Source organism: Chiloscyllium punctatum, chromosome 1, assembly GCF_047496795.1.
Source record: "Chiloscyllium punctatum isolate Juve2018m chromosome 1, sChiPun1.3, whole genome shotgun sequence".
NCBI classification, from domain to species: Eukaryota; Metazoa; Chordata; class Chondrichthyes; order Orectolobiformes; family Hemiscylliidae; genus Chiloscyllium; species Chiloscyllium punctatum.
Genome location: NC_092739.1, coordinates 131,505,932 through 131,525,718, shown reverse-complemented (window position 1 = coordinate 131,525,718; position 19,787 = coordinate 131,505,932). Strand labels below are relative to the sequence as shown.

Sequence of the window (19,787 nt, the reverse complement as noted above, 5' to 3'; positions counted from 1 at the left end):
GTGTCTGTCTGCACAATAGAGCACATCAGTGTGATTGTATTGATAGCTTTTGGCTCCAGCTCAAGCACCAATGTGTTAACAAGCACAGCATGACAAGGCATGGAATCACTGAGCATGCAAGTAGGCATTAAGCCAATGAACATAAGAAGCACAAGTAAGCTGCCCTGAGATGCAGCCTAGTCCTATCCATGGTCTGAGGGCCTGACCTGAAGTCACTTGAACTAAAGTTGCCTCAGAATACCAACCCCTCTGACTTCTAACCCTTTGAAACAAAATTTAATGTCAAAACACATTTGAATGTAACCATGCCAAACCACCTTTCCATGGCTAACTAGTTGGAAAAAAAGAAAAGATTTCCATTACAAAATCTTCAGATATAAACACACATATTTCTCTTTGGTGATTTGGTTTTAAAAAGCTGCAAAAATAGTTGAGAACTCAAAAGCTTATTGTCATGACACCAGTAAGAGATCTATTATAGTAAGAAGTGCTTTTTAAAAGAATATTGTTGAGGCAATGAAACAAGGATACTGTAGATGTTGGCAATCTGAAACAAAAATGAAAATTTCCACAACTACACAGTAAGTCAGTCAGCATGCAACAAACACATACGCATTACAAATACAGACTTTCAGAAGATGCGTTCAGGCTCTTACCATGGCTAGATTAGAGTGGTGCTGGAAAAGCAGCCTTCATTCCTGAGGAAGGACTTTTGCCCAAAACGTCGATTTTCCTGCTCCTCAGATGCTGCCTGACCTGCTGTGCTTTTCTAGCACCACACTAATCTAGACTCTGATTTCTAGCATCTGCAGTCCTCACTTTTGCCTAGTTGATTCTTACCTTGGCTAGTCAGTTCTCTTCTGAGATATCTGATGTGTGCTTCTAGCATTTCTACTTTGTTACCAGCTTTTCTATACACTGTGCTGTCCTGCTCTGATTGAAATTCTCTATTCTGACATGGGCAATAGAACCGTGTTTAATCTCCAGCCTCTCCCTCCTTGACAAGTGCAAGCATTCAACTCAATGTGTGTAGTCTGGAACATGCAAGAAATCATTTTCTAAAGGCTTTTGCCTCTCCAACTTCTTACCTTCCTTTAAAACTCTCCTATGACCTAAGTCTCTGATGAAGATTTTAATTACAACTCTTAAAATCACATAGAATCATTTTCTATTGTGCAACACTTTGTATCTTTTTAAACTCCAGATTGCTATATAAATGCAAATAATTGTTGTTTCTTGTCTCGCTGTGGGATATATGGAAGTTTAATGAATTACATTTAATTTACTACAGTAAGATATTATTCATGTCTTTCTCTGAAGTTTAATTATAGAAAAGAGCAAAGAAGTCAACTTACTGTGAGTTCCTCCTAGCTACACAATTCACTTACCATTTAAAATTATGTTCCCCATAGGAATATGCAATTAAGAAAAACTTACAATTAAATGTTCCCCAAGCAATGTTTCCACTATAAAACAGTGCTATGATGTGTAATGAGCTGTTTGAACTATCATTCAGAGAAGTGGAAGAAAACCAAATATTAGTGGCTTGTGAGGTTTTGTTTTTATTGATAAAAGACCATGCAGAACATGGTGAAATGATTTGATATGGATTGGACCCATATTGATAGCATAGCTCACTTTTCAGCCCAATTACACATGAATAACTTGTGATTATATACTGTATTGTGTCGATGTTAATAACAGGTCATGTTTATGTTGAGATTTACTTCCTTGGAATTCGCTCCTTGATAGATAAAGCCTGTCACAGTACTGTGTGAAGGTGGCTGCTGGTTAAAATTGCCTCGGCAGCCATGATTGCAAACTCTGAAGTAATTTTGTATCTGCAATGTGTTCATGATGTTAAAGTTCTTGCTGGGTCATGTCAGGAAAGATTGATACAGAATACAAATACAAATGGTATGCTGTTACTGGACCATATTTGTGTCTAGCACGTTTTCCTTTAAATGAGTCAGAAGAAACCAGCTCTATCATTTTTGACAGAACCATCATGAGTTGGGAACGGACAAAGCTCTGGTAATTGCTGTGTAACATGTCAGGCCTTCCAAATTGGCTATATCCATATATAAATTATTCCTGATGAAGGGCTCCAGCCCAAAACGTCTTGCTGCTCCTCGGATGCTGCTTGATCTGCTGTGCTTTTCTAGCAACACACTCTCAACTCTGATCTCCAGCATCTATTGTCCAGATCTCACCGTCTCCTTATATCCCCCTATACTGAGCTGAATGTACGGAGTTAGGCCACAGATTAACCGTGATCTCATTGAATGTCAGAACATGCTCAAAGGGCTGGACTGGCTACTCCTGTTCCTTTATTCTTGTGGTGCAGACCTCATCATCTGGTGATCACATGTCTTTACATAATTCCATTTGCATAACTATCCTGAGTATCTTAATTTCTACATTCTCACTAAGAGTCAAATATACCATTTTGTGAGTGTTTGTGTGTGTGCGTTGCTATTTTGTTATTGCAATAATATAAATTTTTACCAATTTTCATGGGTCACCCATTTTTCTTAAATTATGTCATGTATAATAGAGCTTCAACTAACCTCTTCAAGTGACTGAAAGAGAGATGGCTCTGCCAGTTACATTCTACCAGAATTATCACCTTAAGGCCATAAGACTTAGGAGCAGGAGTTTAAATTAGAGTGGTGCTGGTCAAGCAGGAGCAGAAGTGTGCCATTTGGCCCTCCAAGTCTGACCCACAATTCAATAGGATTGTGACTGATCTGATAACCCTCAACTCCACTTTCCTGATGTTTCCCCTTGATCTTTAATTCCCTTGCTGATTCAATGTCTGCCTATCTCACCCTTGAACACACATAATGACCCAGACTTCTCAACAGCTTCCATCAAGTGTTCAGAGGCTGCCTCACTCTCCCACCCAAGGTTGATTTACTTCAGTCTATTGCATGAAAGATTTATCATCTGGAATGTACTGCCTGAACAGATGATGCAAACAGCTTCAATGGAGCCCTTCGTGAGGGAATTTGATACATGCTTGATGAAAGCTATTTTCCATGGCAATGAGAAAAGAGCAGAGTAATGGGACTAATTAACAAAATCTTTCAAAGAACTAGCACAGCCACAATGGGCCAAATGACTTGCTAATATTTTGTATGATGTTATGCTTCATAAGCTAAACTGGTAAACTGGGATATTTCCTTTGCTCAGAAGTCTTGATGAAGAAAAGCTCCATATCTCACAATATTTGTGCAATACAATGGGGAAGCCATCAACAGATTATGTTTGAGAATCATTAAAGAGCTATTATTAGTTCAGTCCTGACTGCTTCTCGGGAATAGAATACAGGAGAATGAGTTCCACAAGTAATTCACAAAGATTAGATTACTTATAGTGTGTGGAAACAGGCCCTTTGGCCCAACAAGTCCACACCGACCCACCAAAGCTCAACCCACCCCCCTACACCACAGGCAATTTAGCATTGCCAATTCACCTAACCTGCATATTTTTGGACTGTGGGAGGAAACCGAAGCACCCGGAAGAAATCCACACAAACACGGGGAGAATGTGCAAGCTCTACACAGTCAGTCACCTGAGGCAGGAATTGAACCCAGGTCTCTGGCACTGTGAGGCAGCAGTGCTAACCACTGTGCCACCGTGCCTCCCAAGCTTGTAGCTTACATCAAGTTTGGCCTTTTTAAGGTGACGTCTATAAGTAAGTGTGGTTTTTGGTCTAAAAATAACGTAAGTAAACACGTTTGAAATAATTAAATTGTTCTACATTTAATTGGGATGAAATTGTTCACAGGACTCTTGTTAATGTGAGGGAAAATGTCCCTCCTCTGGCAGGGAAAGCTGACTCTGATTTTTTAATGAAGAGAAGTTGACGGATTTTTGCTGAGGAGCATGGAATTGGTGTAAGGTTCAATCCCAGAGCAAAACTGTGCTCGTTGACTTAATCCTTTCAAGAATAGAGAATCGCATGTCAACTATGGATGTGCAATTGCTTTTACAAAGATACAATCACCAGATTTAATCTGCAGACTGCTCATTGGGCAACTCTTAGGCTGAATGGCTGCACTTGTTTTTAATTCATGAACCATAAATTGACACTATTAAAATAATAATATTGACAAGTGGAAAGTAACATTCACATCACATAAATTCCAGGTAGTTACTAGCTGCAACAACAAAAGTCTGGTAATTTCTCCTTGACTTGTCGACCTCTCCAACTTCACCATCAATCACTATAAATAAACAATGGTTATTATTGATCAACATCTTAATTAGCCTAGTCGTATTAATACTGGATGCAAAAGAAGGCAGAGACTAAGTAATTTCTGACAGACAACTGGATGGCTGATCTCACAAAACCTATCCACCATCTACAAGTCTCATGTTTAGAGCATTATGAAATATTCAAACTTGCATGGACACAGAAATTCAGAAGTTCACATTGAGAAGACCAAAGCCATCTTTATCAACAAAGATAGATTTCTAAACATTGTTTGTTCAAAAGGGCTTATTAGGAATACTTGAGTGAGCTAAAGACTCACAAATAGATTAACTCAGCAGGGGTTGTGTTTTAAAAGGTGAAAGTGAAGTGTTTGATTGACATTTTTAAAAGGTCACAATAAGTCATCCATTGTTCTATTTTGTCAATATTTATGAGGATAGGATTAAAAAATGTGAAGTGAGAGAAAGCTTCTGCTATAATAGCTCTGTCTGATTAATACTTCACAGAACCACAGAATTGTTACAGTGCAGAAAGAAGTCATTCAGTCCATCTTACCTGCATTGTTTCTATCCCTCTGTTTCCCATGTATTCCTGCACACCATCTCCATCCTGTGCCCTCATGAGTTCCTCAATGAAACCAGCTTCCACCATACTTCTAGATACTTTTGTAGTCTTATAAGAAAAATAGATCCTTTTGTAGGAGATTACTGAAAGAGTGATTATTTCTCAGCATTTCTCAGCTATTGTAATTCTCAATGGGGGCGGCACAGTGGCTCAGTGGTTAGCACTGCTGCCTCACAGCACCAGGGGCCCAGGTTCAATTCCATCCTCAGGTGTCTGTCTGTGCGTTCACCCCATGCCTGTGTGCGTTTCCTCTGGGTGCTCTGGTTTCATCCCACAATCCAAAGATGTGCAGGTTAGGTGAATTGGCCATGCTAAATTGCCCATAATGTTTAGGGATGTGTAAGGTTAGGTGCAGTAGTTAGCGTAAATGTAGAGTCATGGGGAGGGGAATGGGTCTGAGTGAGTTACTTTTCAGAGGTCATTGTGGACTTGTTGGGCCAAAGGGCCTGTTTCCACATTGTAGAGATTTTATGATTCAAATGATTTGGATTCAAATATAGTGGATACTGGGTGAATAGGTCTTGAAGGTGCTTGGAGTGGGAGGGGGGAGTTTGGAGGTGGCATGGGAGCATAGAAGAACCACGGATTGCATGGAAGGGACTTGGGAACTTTCTGACACTAAACAACACTTGGTTCAAAACATGGCTTCATACTTGATGCTGATGTGAATTTCTGAGCACACCGTCATCAAGACTGCCTAGTGCTACCTCTGGAGCATGGATTGATTTGATTTCTATTTCAACTGAGGTACTGCTGAAGCCCATAACTTGGTTAGTTGTCGATCTTTTCTTTCAATATACTATGACCTGTCTCTTCTTTTCCATCCATTAAATGCTCTGACTTTCACCAATTCAATTCATCCATTAACCCCTAGGGTTTATAGATCTTCATAGGTTTCTGATGCTGAAAATGTGTTGCTGGAAAAGCGCAGCAGGTCAGGCAGCATCCAAGGACCAGGAGAATCGATGTTTCGGGCATGAGCCCTTCTTCAGGAATGCAGTCCAAAACTGATCTCCAGCATCTGCAGTCCTCACTTTCTCCTATTGGTTTCTGATGGTCAAGCAATGCTTCAGTTGACCTCTGAAGTATTCCCTACAACTCCACAGTTGGTAGTTTTGCCTTGAGTTGCCAAGGTTCTTCAGACTTCACACACTCCTTAAGTCTGTCCAGCTCACTACTGCATCTTCTCCTTTCACAGCTCTCCTTCAAACTTACATCGTTATTCAAAATGTGTCAGGGTATCCACCCTTATGTTTCTTACAATAAAACAGAAGCAAAAACCTATGATGCTGGAAATCTGAAATGTAACCCAGCAAATGTTGGAATGTTAGCAGGTCTGGCACCAGGTATGGAGAGGGAGAAAGGCCAGGCCTGTGACATTTTGAAAAATGTAAGGGGGGAATGTTAAGTAGAATGTGTTCCTCACCTGCATTTATTTATTCAATTATGGAATGAGGGCATTGCTGGCTAAGCAGCATTAATTGCCCATCCCTAATTGCCCAGAAGGCAGTTAAGAGTCAACCATATTGTTGTGGGTCAGGAGTCACATGTAGGTCAGACCAGGTAAGGACGGCAGTTTCCTTCCCTAAAGGACATTAGTGAACCAGATGGGGTTTTTGGACAATCCATAATGGATTCATGGCCATTAAACTCTTTTATTGAGTTCAAATTCCACTATCTGCAATAATATGCTAAGGGTAGCATTAATGATCAGGCAGTGTGACATCCCTTTAACTGTGGTTATCTCTTCCCCCACCCCATCTTTGCCAAAACTAAAAGTGTCGCCTCAAGAACAGAGCATTCACAAATCTTGATTGACTCACGGTAGTGATGAGGGAGGCAGAAAGGTACTTTGGTACCATCTTGGAGAATTGTCTCTGATGGGCACAAGGATTTCCCAAAGGAGGTATACCCCTTTCCACTTTAACCTGTCAGGAAACCCTGCAGAGTTCTCAACTGCCCATTTCAGAGCCCCAACAGGCCTAAGGTGAATGGGTTGGTTGGTGTCTTTCCCCCCATTAATATGGGGATTGTGCCTGGCAGTGGGTGGCAAAGTGGGTGGGTTGGGCCCCCTAACTTTTGCTTTAGTTTAATTCACCCCCCTCTGACCTTCAAAAGTGCTGGTGTTGAGCTGTAGAATTCATTGGATTGGTGCCTGGTCTTCTTTGTCAGCGTTCCTATGCAACACTTTAGTCCATTTTGTTATTTGAGAGATGCTAAATGAATGAATCTTACTGTTGTTCTATGTTTATACTTTATTTTCCTAATAAAATTTTAAAACATTTCTCTTACATTGTCGGGTTTGGAGAAACTTTCCAAAAACAGTTTATTTGTCTTTTCAGAATAGCCTGAATGACAATATTGCAGTTAGCTTAAAGCATATGAAAATTGAGCTGATCATTATCTTTCAGAGATCCCCATTCAATCTATGATGCATAAAAAGGCTGGAGGAATTCTGCAAAATGAGTATATTTATCACTGGTGTCGAACAGTGAACAAGTCTGCCATCACCTGCAGTGCCTGAAAGGTTAAGTCACTGGTTTGAGAAGCGTTTAGTTCCTTCAACAGATTTTCATGATCACACATTTGATATTTCTCACCATTGAAAATAAAAGTTGCATTTTAGATGTGTGAAGCTGTGAACTAGCTGTCACTTTGTGCAAGAGATGGAATGTCAAAGGAACAGTCATACCTTAAGTAGTCTGCTTCCCCTTCAAAACAACAATGACTTCCATTGTTCCCAAGAAAGAACGCTATTATTTATAATAGCCATTGCAGGGATTGCACATTCTTTTTGGTGAGGGAGACAGGGTAATTATTCTCATTTCTCCTCACCCCTTGGTTCTCTGTAATGAGATGTGTTTCAAAGGGAGCATTTAAATGAAACAGGGCTCTTAGGTACATTTAAATCTAAGGAAAGGATAAATTTTTGAGAATGGCTGCTGACAACTCCAAAATGCTTTCAGTCTGGACATGTAAGATACACATGAGCAGTACCCTGTCAGTGATGTCACTCTGCCCTGTTCACTCATGTTGTTTGTGTTTATTTGGGCACCATCATGTGTATAAATGTGCTTCACAAAGTGTACATGCAGAGACCAGAAGACCATGACATACAGGAGCAGAGGCCGATCCTTTAGCTCAGTGAATCTGCTCCGTGACTCAATGAGATCTGATAGTCCTCAACTCCACTCTCCTGCCTCTTCCCCATAACCTTTGTGGTGGAAAACCCATTTAGACTTTAGGGCTAACAAGGCCCGCTAGTATCTCAGAGAAAGCTAGCATAGGTTATAATTTTCTAAAGTTCCTCATATTCTGTAATGGACACATCAGATTGGAGAATAGTTAATGTAACAGCATTACTCACAAAAATAGGGAGACAGAAGGCAAGAAACTATTGATTTGTCAATTCTTGTAAAGGAGGTGTTGGAAGTAAATATTAGGGAGAGTATGGCAAAATACTTTTAAAAATCATAATTTATTCAGGTAGAGTCTTCTGCTTCTGTGAACAATGGATGGAGAAATATTTCCTGTCTCTGTTCTCTCCCAGAAAAATTAGTTGCTGCTGGTTTTATGGATGGGACTTCTGAAATCTAGGCTCTGGCATCATTTTTTCTAAGACACAAAGTCCTCTCTCTCTGAGAGAACTTGGGCATTGTTCTTTGATTGTTTAACCTATATGCTGATCTAAATTCAGAAATCGGTTGAGATTAGCCTCATTTGTTTCATCATGACTTTTACAGTTGCAATGGATTTAAATCCATTCCCTAAGATATTGTTTTGCTTCCTAGTCTGTGCTTTTCTTCCTGGGCTCCAGACCAAATCGCTCTCTAGGTGTATTCTAATCCTCTGTTTGAAAACCTTGTCAAAGCCAATGAACAGCGATTCACCCCTTCATGAGATAAATGTGTAAGGGCAAAAGCTGATATCCAATTAATCTTATCACAGACAAAATCACACAAACTGCTAATCCCACTGTTGATTTGGAGACACCTGCCAATACTTGTATTTGCACATAGTTCACTTTAACCCTAATTCATGTTGCTTTACAGCATTACCACTACTACAGACACTGCTGGACATGCATTAAAGCCCAACGGCTGCTTTTTAGCAATTCTCATCTCAGTTTGGAAGTAACAGAATTCATTGTCACCATAGACATCTTGTGGATCATTTCATGGTGCAGTATTGAAGGAATGCCATATTGAAAAAGCTGCTGTCCCTCAGCTGAATTGAAAAAATATGGACTTCTTGTGACGCAGGTGATTATTAAAGATACAGCATTATTTAAGAAACGGGTTTTCATCAAACCCAATTCCAATATCCAGGAAGGGCTAGAGCAGTCAGGGAGCCCAAATGGAAAACAAACATTGCTGCTTTCCACAGCATAAGTGTAACCCCCTTAACTCCACAATTCTCTTGCATGAACCTAGCTTTTGGGTGTGAGCAGGATCCAGAGCTGCAGGAGACTGCTGCCTGTGACTTGATGGAACGGCTCTTTGGAGGTTTTAAAGAAAATGGTTTCAGATCGGGTTTGTTTCTGCCCTGCAAAGAATTTAACTACAAATGTTCTTATTTACAAAGCAAGGGGATGGAGGTAAAACTTTACAGTTCAAACTGTTTTTTTCCAAAAAATAAAATCCAAGAAACTATTGGTATAGTGCGTGGGAAAAGAAACCTTCGTGGGTTTCAACAAGGAGATAGACAGATTCCTGTCAACAAATAGGAATCCGGATCCTTAGTAATGTGCTCATGAAACACTGTGGATATGTGGGTTTGAAGCAATCATCTCCTCTTACGTGAAACTGGGACTATAGGCCTGATACATTCACAGCTTTGTCAGTGGGGAAGGCAATGCAATTTTTCTACATTATAAGACTGTAAGATCATTTCCATATGTGGTGGAATGAATGTTTTCTCTTGGTGGGTGAGTTTAGAACTAGAGGACACTGGTTTAAAATTTGCTGTTGCCATTTTAGGGCAGGGATATGTAGAATTACTTTTTCTTTGGGGCTGTGTGCCTTTGGAATGCTCTGCCTCAGAAGACAGTGGAGATTGGGTCCTTGAGTATTTTTAGCAGTTGTAGATAGATTTGTACTAGGCAAGTTCTAGAGTCTACAGCACAGAAACAGACCCTTTGGTCTAACTTGTCCATGCCAACCAAGTTTCCCAAACTAAACTGTACCCACTTGCTTGCATTTGGCTTATGTCCCTCCAAACCTCTCCTATTCATGTAACTATGCAGATGTCTTTTAAATGTTGAAACTACACCTGCATCTACCACTTCCTCTGCTAGTTCATTCCACATAGGAGCCACCCTTTGCGTGAAAGTGTCCCTCAGGACTCTTTTAAATCTTTCTTCTCCCTCCTTAAAAGAAGGCCCACTAGGTTTGAACTCCCTCACCATGTCGAAAACACCTTTGTTACTCATCTCATCTGTGGCCCTCATGATTTTATAAATCCCTAGAAATGAGGGTTGCTCTTCAGACTGGAGGCCTGTGACCAGTGGTGTGCCACAAGGATTAGTGCTGGGTCCACTGCTTTTTGTCATTTATATAAATGATTTATATGTGAACAAAGGAGGTATAGTTAGTAAGTTTGCAGATGACACCAAAATTGGAGGTGTCATGGACAGCGAAGAAGGTTACCTCAAAATACAAAGGATCTTGGGCTGAGGAGTGGCAGATGGAGTTTAATTTAGATAAATATGAGGTGCTGCATTTTGGAAAGGCAAGACAGAGCAAGACTTATACGCTTAATGGTAAAGTTCTGGAGAGTGTTTCCGAACAAAGAGACCTTGGAGTCCAGGTTCATAGTTCCTTGAAAGTGGAGTCGTAGATAGGTAGGATAGTGAAGAAGGCATTTGGTATGCTTTCCTTTATTGGACATAGCATTGAGTATATGAGTTGGGAGGTCATGCTGCGGCTCGTTAGGCCACTTTTGGAATATTGTGTGCAATTCTGGTCTCCCTCCTATTGTAAGAATGCTGTGAAACTGAATAGGCTGGGGCTGTTTTCCCTGGAGCATCGGAAGCTGAGGGCTTACCTTATAGAGGTTTATAAAATCATGAAGGGCAGGGATAGGATAAATAGACAAGGTCTTTTACCTGGGGTGGGGGAGTCCAGAACTAGAGGGTATTGATTTAGGGCGAGAGTGGAAAAATTTAAAAGGGACCTAAGGGCCACCTTTTCATTCAGAGGGTGTTACGTGTATCGAATGAGCTACCAGAGGGAATGGTGGAGGCTAGAACAATTGCAACATTTAAAAGCATCTGGATGGGTATATGAATAGGAAGGGTTTAGATAGATATAGGCCAATGGCTGGAAAATAGGGCTAGATTAGGTTGGGATATCTGGTTGGCATGGACTAGTTGGACTGAGGGGTCTGTTTCCGAGCTGTATATCTTTGTGACTCTATAACTCCTCAACCTCCTACACTCCAGTGAAAGAAGTCCCTGCGTATCTAGCTTCTCCTTATAACTCAAACCCTCCAGACCCAGCAGCATCTGGTAAATATTTTTTGAACCCTCTCAAATGTAGTAATATCCTTCCTCGAGCAGGATGACCAGAACTGTACACAGCACTCCAAAAGTGGCCTCACCAACGTCCTGTAAACCTCAATATGACGACTCAGGTCCTATACTATTGATGAAGACCTTAGACTTAAAACATCGACCTCCTCCTTCTCGGATGCTGCGTGATGGTTGTGCTTTTCCAGCACCACACTCTTTGACTCCTATACTCAAAGACCTGAGCAATGATGACAAGTGTGTTATATGCCTTCTTCACTACTCTGTCTACCTGTGATGCAACTTTCAAAGAACTATGTAACTGAACCTCTAAGTTTCTGTGTTCAATAACAACACCAGGTTGGCTGGAATAAATGAGAATGTAGAATTCGAAACATACACAGATCTGCTGAGATTCTATCGGACAGTGGAGCAGGCTTGAGTGGTCCACTTCAGCTCTGATTTTGTTTATTCATTTTATATCAATGAAATTAGAGAAATAACACTTCCAATCTGCATTCGCCTCTTTGAACATGTTCAGGAGATTAGAAAGTTCAATTCAATTAAATATGAATTAAGCCTATTATTCATTGCTGAGTATTACGAAAGATGCCTGTTAACAGTATTAATTTATATATAAAATTAGCATTATCTCGTTCATGTCTTTTATGCATTTGATATTCTCTGATAGTGCATTGGTTAATATGGTGAAATGGAAGGTCCTTGTCTGCTATTTAGATTTCATTTTTAATCAGTTTGCATTACAAGAAGAAATTCTGTCTGTAGAAGAGACTAGTTTTGATTCTTCAGAAATGTTTTTACTCTCCCCTTTCACTTTGTTTCGTGCTGAACAGAATCTGGGAGCTTTTCTGGAGTTAAAAATATTTCTTTCATGCTGAATATCAGACATCAAGAATTCACAGACCAGGATGCAGAATAAATCTCATTCTAACTTGTCCTCATAATTGAGAGGAGCTGATGTTGGACTGAGGTGGACAAAGTTAAAAATCACTTAACACCAGGTTATGGTCCAACAGGTTTATTTGGGAGCATTAGCTTTTGAAACTCTGTGAAGGAGCTAGTCCTTCCAAATAAACCTGTTGGATTATAACCTGGTGTTGTGTGATTTTTATCTTTTTCCTCATAAAGTCATTTTAACCTGAACTTTTGAAGGTCTGAAAGTGTTTGCACGAATGCAACATTTCCATTCCCACTTCATCTTTCTTTATGATCTTGTTGAGTATGAATACTAAATTATTTCCAGATTACGGTGAATTGTGGACAAGTTTTGTTTTCTGGATATTTGCCAAATAAGCAATGAGGTTGTAACATTATAAACTAGTTGAAGGTAACTCCTTGACACTGGCTGAAGAGATTTCTTTCTTTGAGGGAAATGGAAGCTCACAACAGAGTCCAATCAATCTTATTAGGACTTTGATGGTCAATGCTTGATAGACAAATGGATTTTTTCCAACTTTGAGATTTCTTGCTATTTTTTGTACCAACAATCTCAACCAGATTTGAACTCGAGCAGCTTGTTGAATTGAATGGAATTAGTTTTGCATGGACTCAAATAAGTAAAGTGAAAAGTTTATAAGTTGTCATTTACAGTGCCATCTTAGGTACATATATACCTAGGTATAAAAAAAAGAAAAAGACTGTATATGTTATAAAACAGGAACAAAAACAGAAGGTGCTGAGGAAAGGTCACTGCACCCAAAATGTTAACTCTGATTTCTCCCCCCAGATGCTGCTCGATCAGCTGAGCTTTTCCAGCAACTTCTGCTTTTGTACCGAAGTACAATCTTTAGTTTGAATAGAGACATGAAGAAAAAATGTTACTTGACAGCTTCACACCTATAGGTCAGAAAAACAGGAAGCAAAGTTAAAAAGACAGACTTCACTGTCTCTGTCCAAAGTCTCTCTGGAGCAGCCCCACAGGGGGGACCTCCACATGGTCTGACCATTGGCTGCTGCCACACTCCAAGCTCGGCCACGACCACCACACTCTGCACTGGGCAGCGGGTCACTGGTGTGCCTACTCCAGACACTGGGGTCCCTGCTCTGGCCTCTGGACATTGGTGTCCCCTTTCCAATCACTGGTGGTGCCGCTGCAGGTCACTAGTGTCCCCACTCCAGGTCACTGGTCACTGGTATCCATGCTCCAAGTCATTGGTGTCCCTGCTCTGGGTCACTGGTCACTGGTGTCCTCATTCTGGGTCACTGATGTCCCCACTCCCGGTCACCGGTCACTGGTGTCCCCGCTCCGGATCATAGAGTCATAGAGATGTACAACACGGAAACAGACCCTTCGGTCCAACCCGTCCATGCCGACCAGATATCCCAATCCAATCTAGTCCCACCTGCCAGCACCCGGCCCATATCCCTCCAAACCCTCCCTATTCATATACCCATCCAGATGCCTTTTAAATGTTGCAATTGTACTAGCCTCCACCACTTCCTCTGGCAGCTTATTCCATTTACGTACCACCCTCTGAGTGAAACAGTTGCCCCTTAGGTCTCTTTGATATCTTTCCCCTCTCACCCTAAATCTATGCCCTCTAGTTCTGGACTCCCCCACCCCAGGGAAAAGACTTTGTCTATTTATCCTATCCATGCCCTCTCATGATTTTACAAACTTCTATTAGGTCACCCCTCAGCCTCCAACGCTTCAGGGCAAACAGCCCCAGCCTAATCAACCTCTTCCTATAGCTGAAATCACCCAACCCTGGCAACATCCTTGTAAATCTTTTCTGAATCCTTTCAAGTTTCACAACATCTTTCTGATAGGAAGGAGACCAGAATTGCATGCAATATTCCAACAGTGGTCTAACCAATGTCCTGTACAGCCACAACATGACCTCCCCAACTTCTGAACTCAATATTCTGACCAATAAAAGAAAGCAAACCAAATGCCTTCTTCACTATTCTATCTACCTGCGACTTCACTGGTCACTGGTGTTCCCGCTCCGGGTAACGGGTCACTGGTCACTTACGTTCCTGCTCCAGGTCACTGGTGTCCCCATTCCGAGTCACTGATGTCACCACTCCGAGTCACTGGTGTCCCCCTCCAGGTCACTGGTATCCCAACTCCGAGTCACTGGTGTCCCCCTCCAGGTCACTGGTGTCCCAACTCTGGGTCACCGGTGTCCCAACTCCTGGTCACTGGTGTCCCAACTCCTGGTCACTGGTGTCCCTTCACTGGTCACTGGTGTCCCCACTCTGGGTCAGTGGTCTCTGGTGTCCCTGCTCTGGGTCACTGTTCACTGATGTCCCTGCTCTGGGTCACTGGTCACTGATGTCCCTGCTCTGGGTCACTGGTAACTGGTGTTCCTGCTCTGGGTCACTGTTCACTGATGTCCCTGCTCTGGGTCACTGGTCACTGGTGTTCCTGCTCCGGGTCACTGGTCACTGGTGTTCCTGCTCTGGGTCACTGGTCACTGGTGTTCCTGCTCCGGGTCACTGTTCACTGGTGTCCCCACTCTGGGTCACTGGTAACTGGTGTTCCTGCTCCGGATCACTGTTCACTGGTGTCCCCACTCTGGGTCACTGGTAACTGGTGTTCCTGCTCTGGGTCACTGGTAACTGGTGTTCCTGCTCCGGGTCACTGTTCACTGGTGTCCCCACTCTGGGTCACTGGTCACTGGTGTTCCTGCTCCGGGTCACTGTTCACTGGTGTCCCCACTCTGGGTCACTGGTAACTGGTGTTCCTGCTCCGGGTCACTGTTCACTGGTGTCCCCACTCTGGGTCACTGGTCACTGGTGTTCCTGCTCCGGGTCACTGTTCACTGGTGTCCCCACTCTGGGTCACTGGTAACTGGTGTTCCTGCTCCGGGTCACTGTTCACTGGTGTCCCCACTCTGGGTCACTGGTAACTGGTGTTCCTGCTCTGGGTCACTGGTAACTGGTGTTCCTGCTCCGGGTCACTGTTCACTGGTGTCCCCACTCTGGGTCACTGGTAACTGGTGTTCCTGCTCTGGGTCACTGGTCACTGGTGTTCCTGCTCCGGGTCACTGTTCACTGGTGTCCCCACTCTGGGTCACTGGTCACTGGTGTTCCTGCTCTGGGTCACTGGTCACTGGTGTTCCTGCTCCGGGTCACTGTTCACTGGTGTCCCCACTCTGGGTCACTGGTAACTGGTGTTCTTGCTCTGGGTCACTGGTCACTGGTGTTCCTGCTCTGGGTCACTGGTCACTGGTGTTCCTGCTCTGGGTCACTGGTAACTGGTGTTCCTGCTCTCGGTCACTGTTCATTGATGTCCCTGCTCTGGTTCACTGGTCACTGGTGTTCCTGCTCCGGGTCACTGTTCACTGGTGTCCCCACTCTGGGTCACTGGTAACTGGTGTTCCTGCTCTGGGTCACTGGTAACTGGTGTTCCTGCTCTGGGTCACTGTTCATTGATGTCCCTGCTCTGGTTCACTGGTCACTGGTGTTCCTGCTCCGGGTCACTGGTCACTGATGTCCTTGCTCTGGGTCACTGGTCACTGGTGTTCCTGCTCTGGGTCACTGGTAACTGGTGTTCCTGCTCTGGGTCACTGGTAACTGGTGTTCCTGCTCTCCGTCACTGTTCATTGATGTCCCTGCTCTGGTTCACTGGTCACTGGTGTTCCTGCTCCGGGTCACTGGTCACTGATGTCCTTGCTCTGGGTCACTGTTCACTGGTGTCCCCACTCTGGGTCACTGGTAACTGGTGTTCCTGCTCTGGGTCACTGGTCACTGGTGTTCCTGCTCTGGGTCACTGGTCACTGGTGTTCCTGCTCTGGGTCACTGGTAACTGGTGTTCCTGCTCTCGGTCACTGTTCATTGATGTCCCTGCTCTGGTTCACTGGTCACTGGTGTTCCTGCTCCGGGTCACTGTTCACTGGTGTCCCCACTCTGGGTCACTGGTAACTGGTGTTCCTGCTCTGGGTCACTGGTAACTGGTGTTCCTGCTCTGGGTCACTGTTCATTGATGTCCCTGCTCTGGTTCACTGGTCACTGGTGTTCCTGCTCCGGGTCACTGGTCACTGATGTCCTTGCTCTGGGTCACTGGTCACTGGTGTTCCTGCTCTGGGTCACTGGTAACTGGTGTTCCTGCTCTGGGTCACTGGTAACTGGTGTTCCTGCTCTCGGTCACTGTTCATTGATGTCCCTGCTCTGGTTCACTGGTCACTGGTGTTCCTGCTCCGGGTCACTGGTCACTGATGTCCTTGCTCTGGGTCACTGGTCACTGGTGTTCCTGCTCTGGGTCACTAGTCACTGGTGTTCCTGCTCTGGGTCACTGTTCACAGGTGTCCCCGCTCCAGTCGCTGGTGTCTCCACTGGCTGCCAGCTCCTAACACACTGTAGAGCCTGGGACAAGGTGTCCAGGGCCAAGAGAAAGAAGGAGAGAGGGCAAATTAATGAAAAAGATGAAAAAGTACAGGCGGAGCAGAGGAGTCCCGGCTGAAGAGCCCTATTCTTGTCGCCATCATATGAAATGATATAGCATCAAACTACATTCCTCCTCGTAATTATCTACCTTACTGCCCAAAATGTTTCTGTATTTTTATTTCATCTTGTAGTCAATTCTTGCAATGTTCTACTTTGATACTCATGGTTGAACAATAATTAAGGAAAGACATTTTGCCGAGATCTCTCCCATGTTAAACTCTGCTCCACTGAAAACAATAAAGCAAATGCTCCAACCTCCAATGATGTCATCAATATAATGTCAAGATTTTGACTTTCATTCATCACCTTTTAGGCATTAATAATAACTGTCAACTTCTTTATTTCTAGGTCCACTGAGGTTCATCGCGCAGACAAAGTCAGTCTCTGCTTATGCAGGAGACACTGCCCTGCTAAAGTGTGAAGTTTTTGGTGAACCCATGCCTTCCATTCATTGGCAGAAAAACCACAATGATCTGAAGTTAAGTGCTGAAGACACACGTGTGTCTGTTCTCCCCTCTGGATCGTTGGTGATCAGTAAACTTCAGGCAGAGGATAGCGGGTCCTACCGTTGCCTGGCAGAAAATCCTGGAAGCTCAAGGACTGGAAATGATGCTGAGCTTTACGTTTTGTCTGGTAAGAAAATGAGAATTATCGTTTTTTTTTTAACTCCACTGAAAAACAGAATATACTTCCACCTTGCCCTTTGAAGGTGTTGAATTACCTGACTTGCAAGATGGAAAAGTGGAACTTCTCACTTTAAGGAGTGTTATGGATCAGGCCAGACCCCCTTAAAACATTTCAAGAAAACAACCTTGCGAGTTGTTTTAAGCAGGTGTAGTGGGGATATTCCAGGAGGGATGCAGCTGGCCCAACCATTTAGTTTGAAACAAAACTCAATTTATTTGCAAGATGATCAAATGAAACACAAACAAAACAGAACAGAATACAGAATAACTTATTTCTGGATTAGTGGTGCTGGAAGAGCACAGCAGTTCAGGCAGCATCCAAGGAGCAGCGTAACTTAATCTATCCGAAAACCCAACAGATTTTCCCAACTTAATGATGCTGTCCCAAATTCCTGCAACAGTCCCCATAAACACTCATTGAACACAGAACATAGAATGTTACAGCACAGTATAGGCCCTTCAGCCCTTGCTGTTGTGCTGACCTGTGAAATTAATCTAACCTATACCGTTCCATTATTATCCATATGTATGTCCAATGCCCATCCAAATGCCCTTAACATCGGCGAGTCTACTATTGTTGTAGGCAGGCCATTCCATGCCCTACTATTCTCTGAGTAAAGAAACTACCCCTGATGTCTGTCCTAAATTTATCACCCCTCAATTTAAAGCTGTGTCCCCTCGTGTTAGTCTTCACCATCTGAGGAAAAAGGCTCTCGCTGTCCAACCCTCCAATTATCTTATACATCTCAATTAAGTTAGCTCTCAACCTTCTTCTCTCCAACAAAAACAGTCTCAGTTCCCTCAGCCTTTCCTCATAAGATCTTTCTTCCATTCCATCCTGGTAAATTTCTTCTGAACCCTTTCCAAAGCTTCCACATCCTTCCTGTAATGTGGTGACCAGAACTGTACGCAATACTCCAGGTGCAGCCTTACCACTGTCTTGTACAGCCGAAGCACGACCCTGTGGCTCTGAAACTCAATCTTCCTACCAATAAATGCCAACACACCATATGCCTTCTTGACAACCCTATCAATATGAGTGGCAACTTTCAGGAATTTATGCACCTGGACACCAAGATCTCTCTGTGCCCAGTACTCTGCATTCCTGTTACTTCTTCCAAAGTGAACTACCTCAAACTTTTCCGCATTAAACTCCATTTGCCACTTCTCAGCCCAGCTCTGCATCTTATCTATGTCCCTCTGTAACCCACCACATCCTTCGGCACTATCCACAACTGTGCTTACCATAGTGTCATCTGCAAATTTACTAAGCCATGCTTCAATGCTGACCTCCAGATCATTTATAAAAATGACGAACAGCAATGGCCCCAAAACAGATCCTTGCGGCACACCACTAGTAATTTAGCTCCAGGATGAACATTTCCCATCAACCACCACCCGCTATCTTCTTTCAGCTAGCCAATTTCTGATCCAAACTGCTAAATCACCTTTAATCCCAAAACTCCGTACTTTGTGCAATAGCCTATCATGTGGAACCTTATCAAATGCCTTACTGAAGTCCACATACAGCACATCAACCGCCTTACCTTTATCCACCTGTTTGGTCACCTTCTCAAGGAACTCAATAAGGTTAGTGAGGAATGACCTACCCTTCACAAAACCTTTCCTCATCAAGTCATTCCTCTCGAGATGATTATATATCCTCTCTCTTCTAACCTTTTCCAACACCTTACCCACAACCGAATAAGGCTCACTGGCCTATAATGACCAGGGTTGTCCTGACTCCCCTTCTTACACAAGGGAACAATATTTGCTATCCTCCAGTCTTCTGGCACTATTCTTGTAGACAATGATGACATAAAGATCAAAGCCGAAGGCTCTGCAATCTCCTCCCTGGCTTCCCAGAGAATCTGAGGATAAATCCCATCCGGCCCAGGGGTCTCACATATTTTCAGATCTTCCAAAATTGCTCAAACCTTCTCTTTGTCAACCTCAGTCCTATTTAATCTTGTAAGCCTATATCTCCATGTTCTCACTAAAATTCCCTTTTCCGATATGAATACTGACTAAAGGTTTTCATAAAGCGTTTCCCCTATGTCTTCAGATTCCACACACAATTTTCCAACTTAAACAACGGCACTTGCTGATGAGAGGAACCACCACAGGATATCCCTGCACTGCCTGCCACTTCCCTTTCCTACCCCTGACAGTAACCCATCTACATGTGGCTATGGAGTAACTATCTCCTTGTAACGCCTCTTAATAATACCCTCTGCCTCCCGAACGATCTGAAGTTCATCCAGCTCCAGTTCCCTAACACGGTTCTTGAGGAGCTGGATTTGGGTGCACTTCCCACACACAAAGTCAGCAGGGA

General features: G+C 43.2%; 1 protein-coding gene across 2 annotated transcripts in view; it reads left to right on the top strand.

The window, feature by feature from the left end:
• dcc (DCC netrin 1 receptor) overlaps nt 1–19,787 on the top strand; it is a 1,336,447-nt gene that overhangs the window by 638,251 nt on the left and 678,409 nt on the right. For both annotated transcript variants that reach the window (XM_072574203.1, XM_072574193.1), the window contains exon 3: nt 17,115–17,399. In XM_072574203.1, the coding sequence (XP_072430304.1) occupies nt 17,115–17,399 (285 nt within the window). The remainder of the gene's footprint in view (nt 1–17,114; nt 17,400–19,787) is intronic.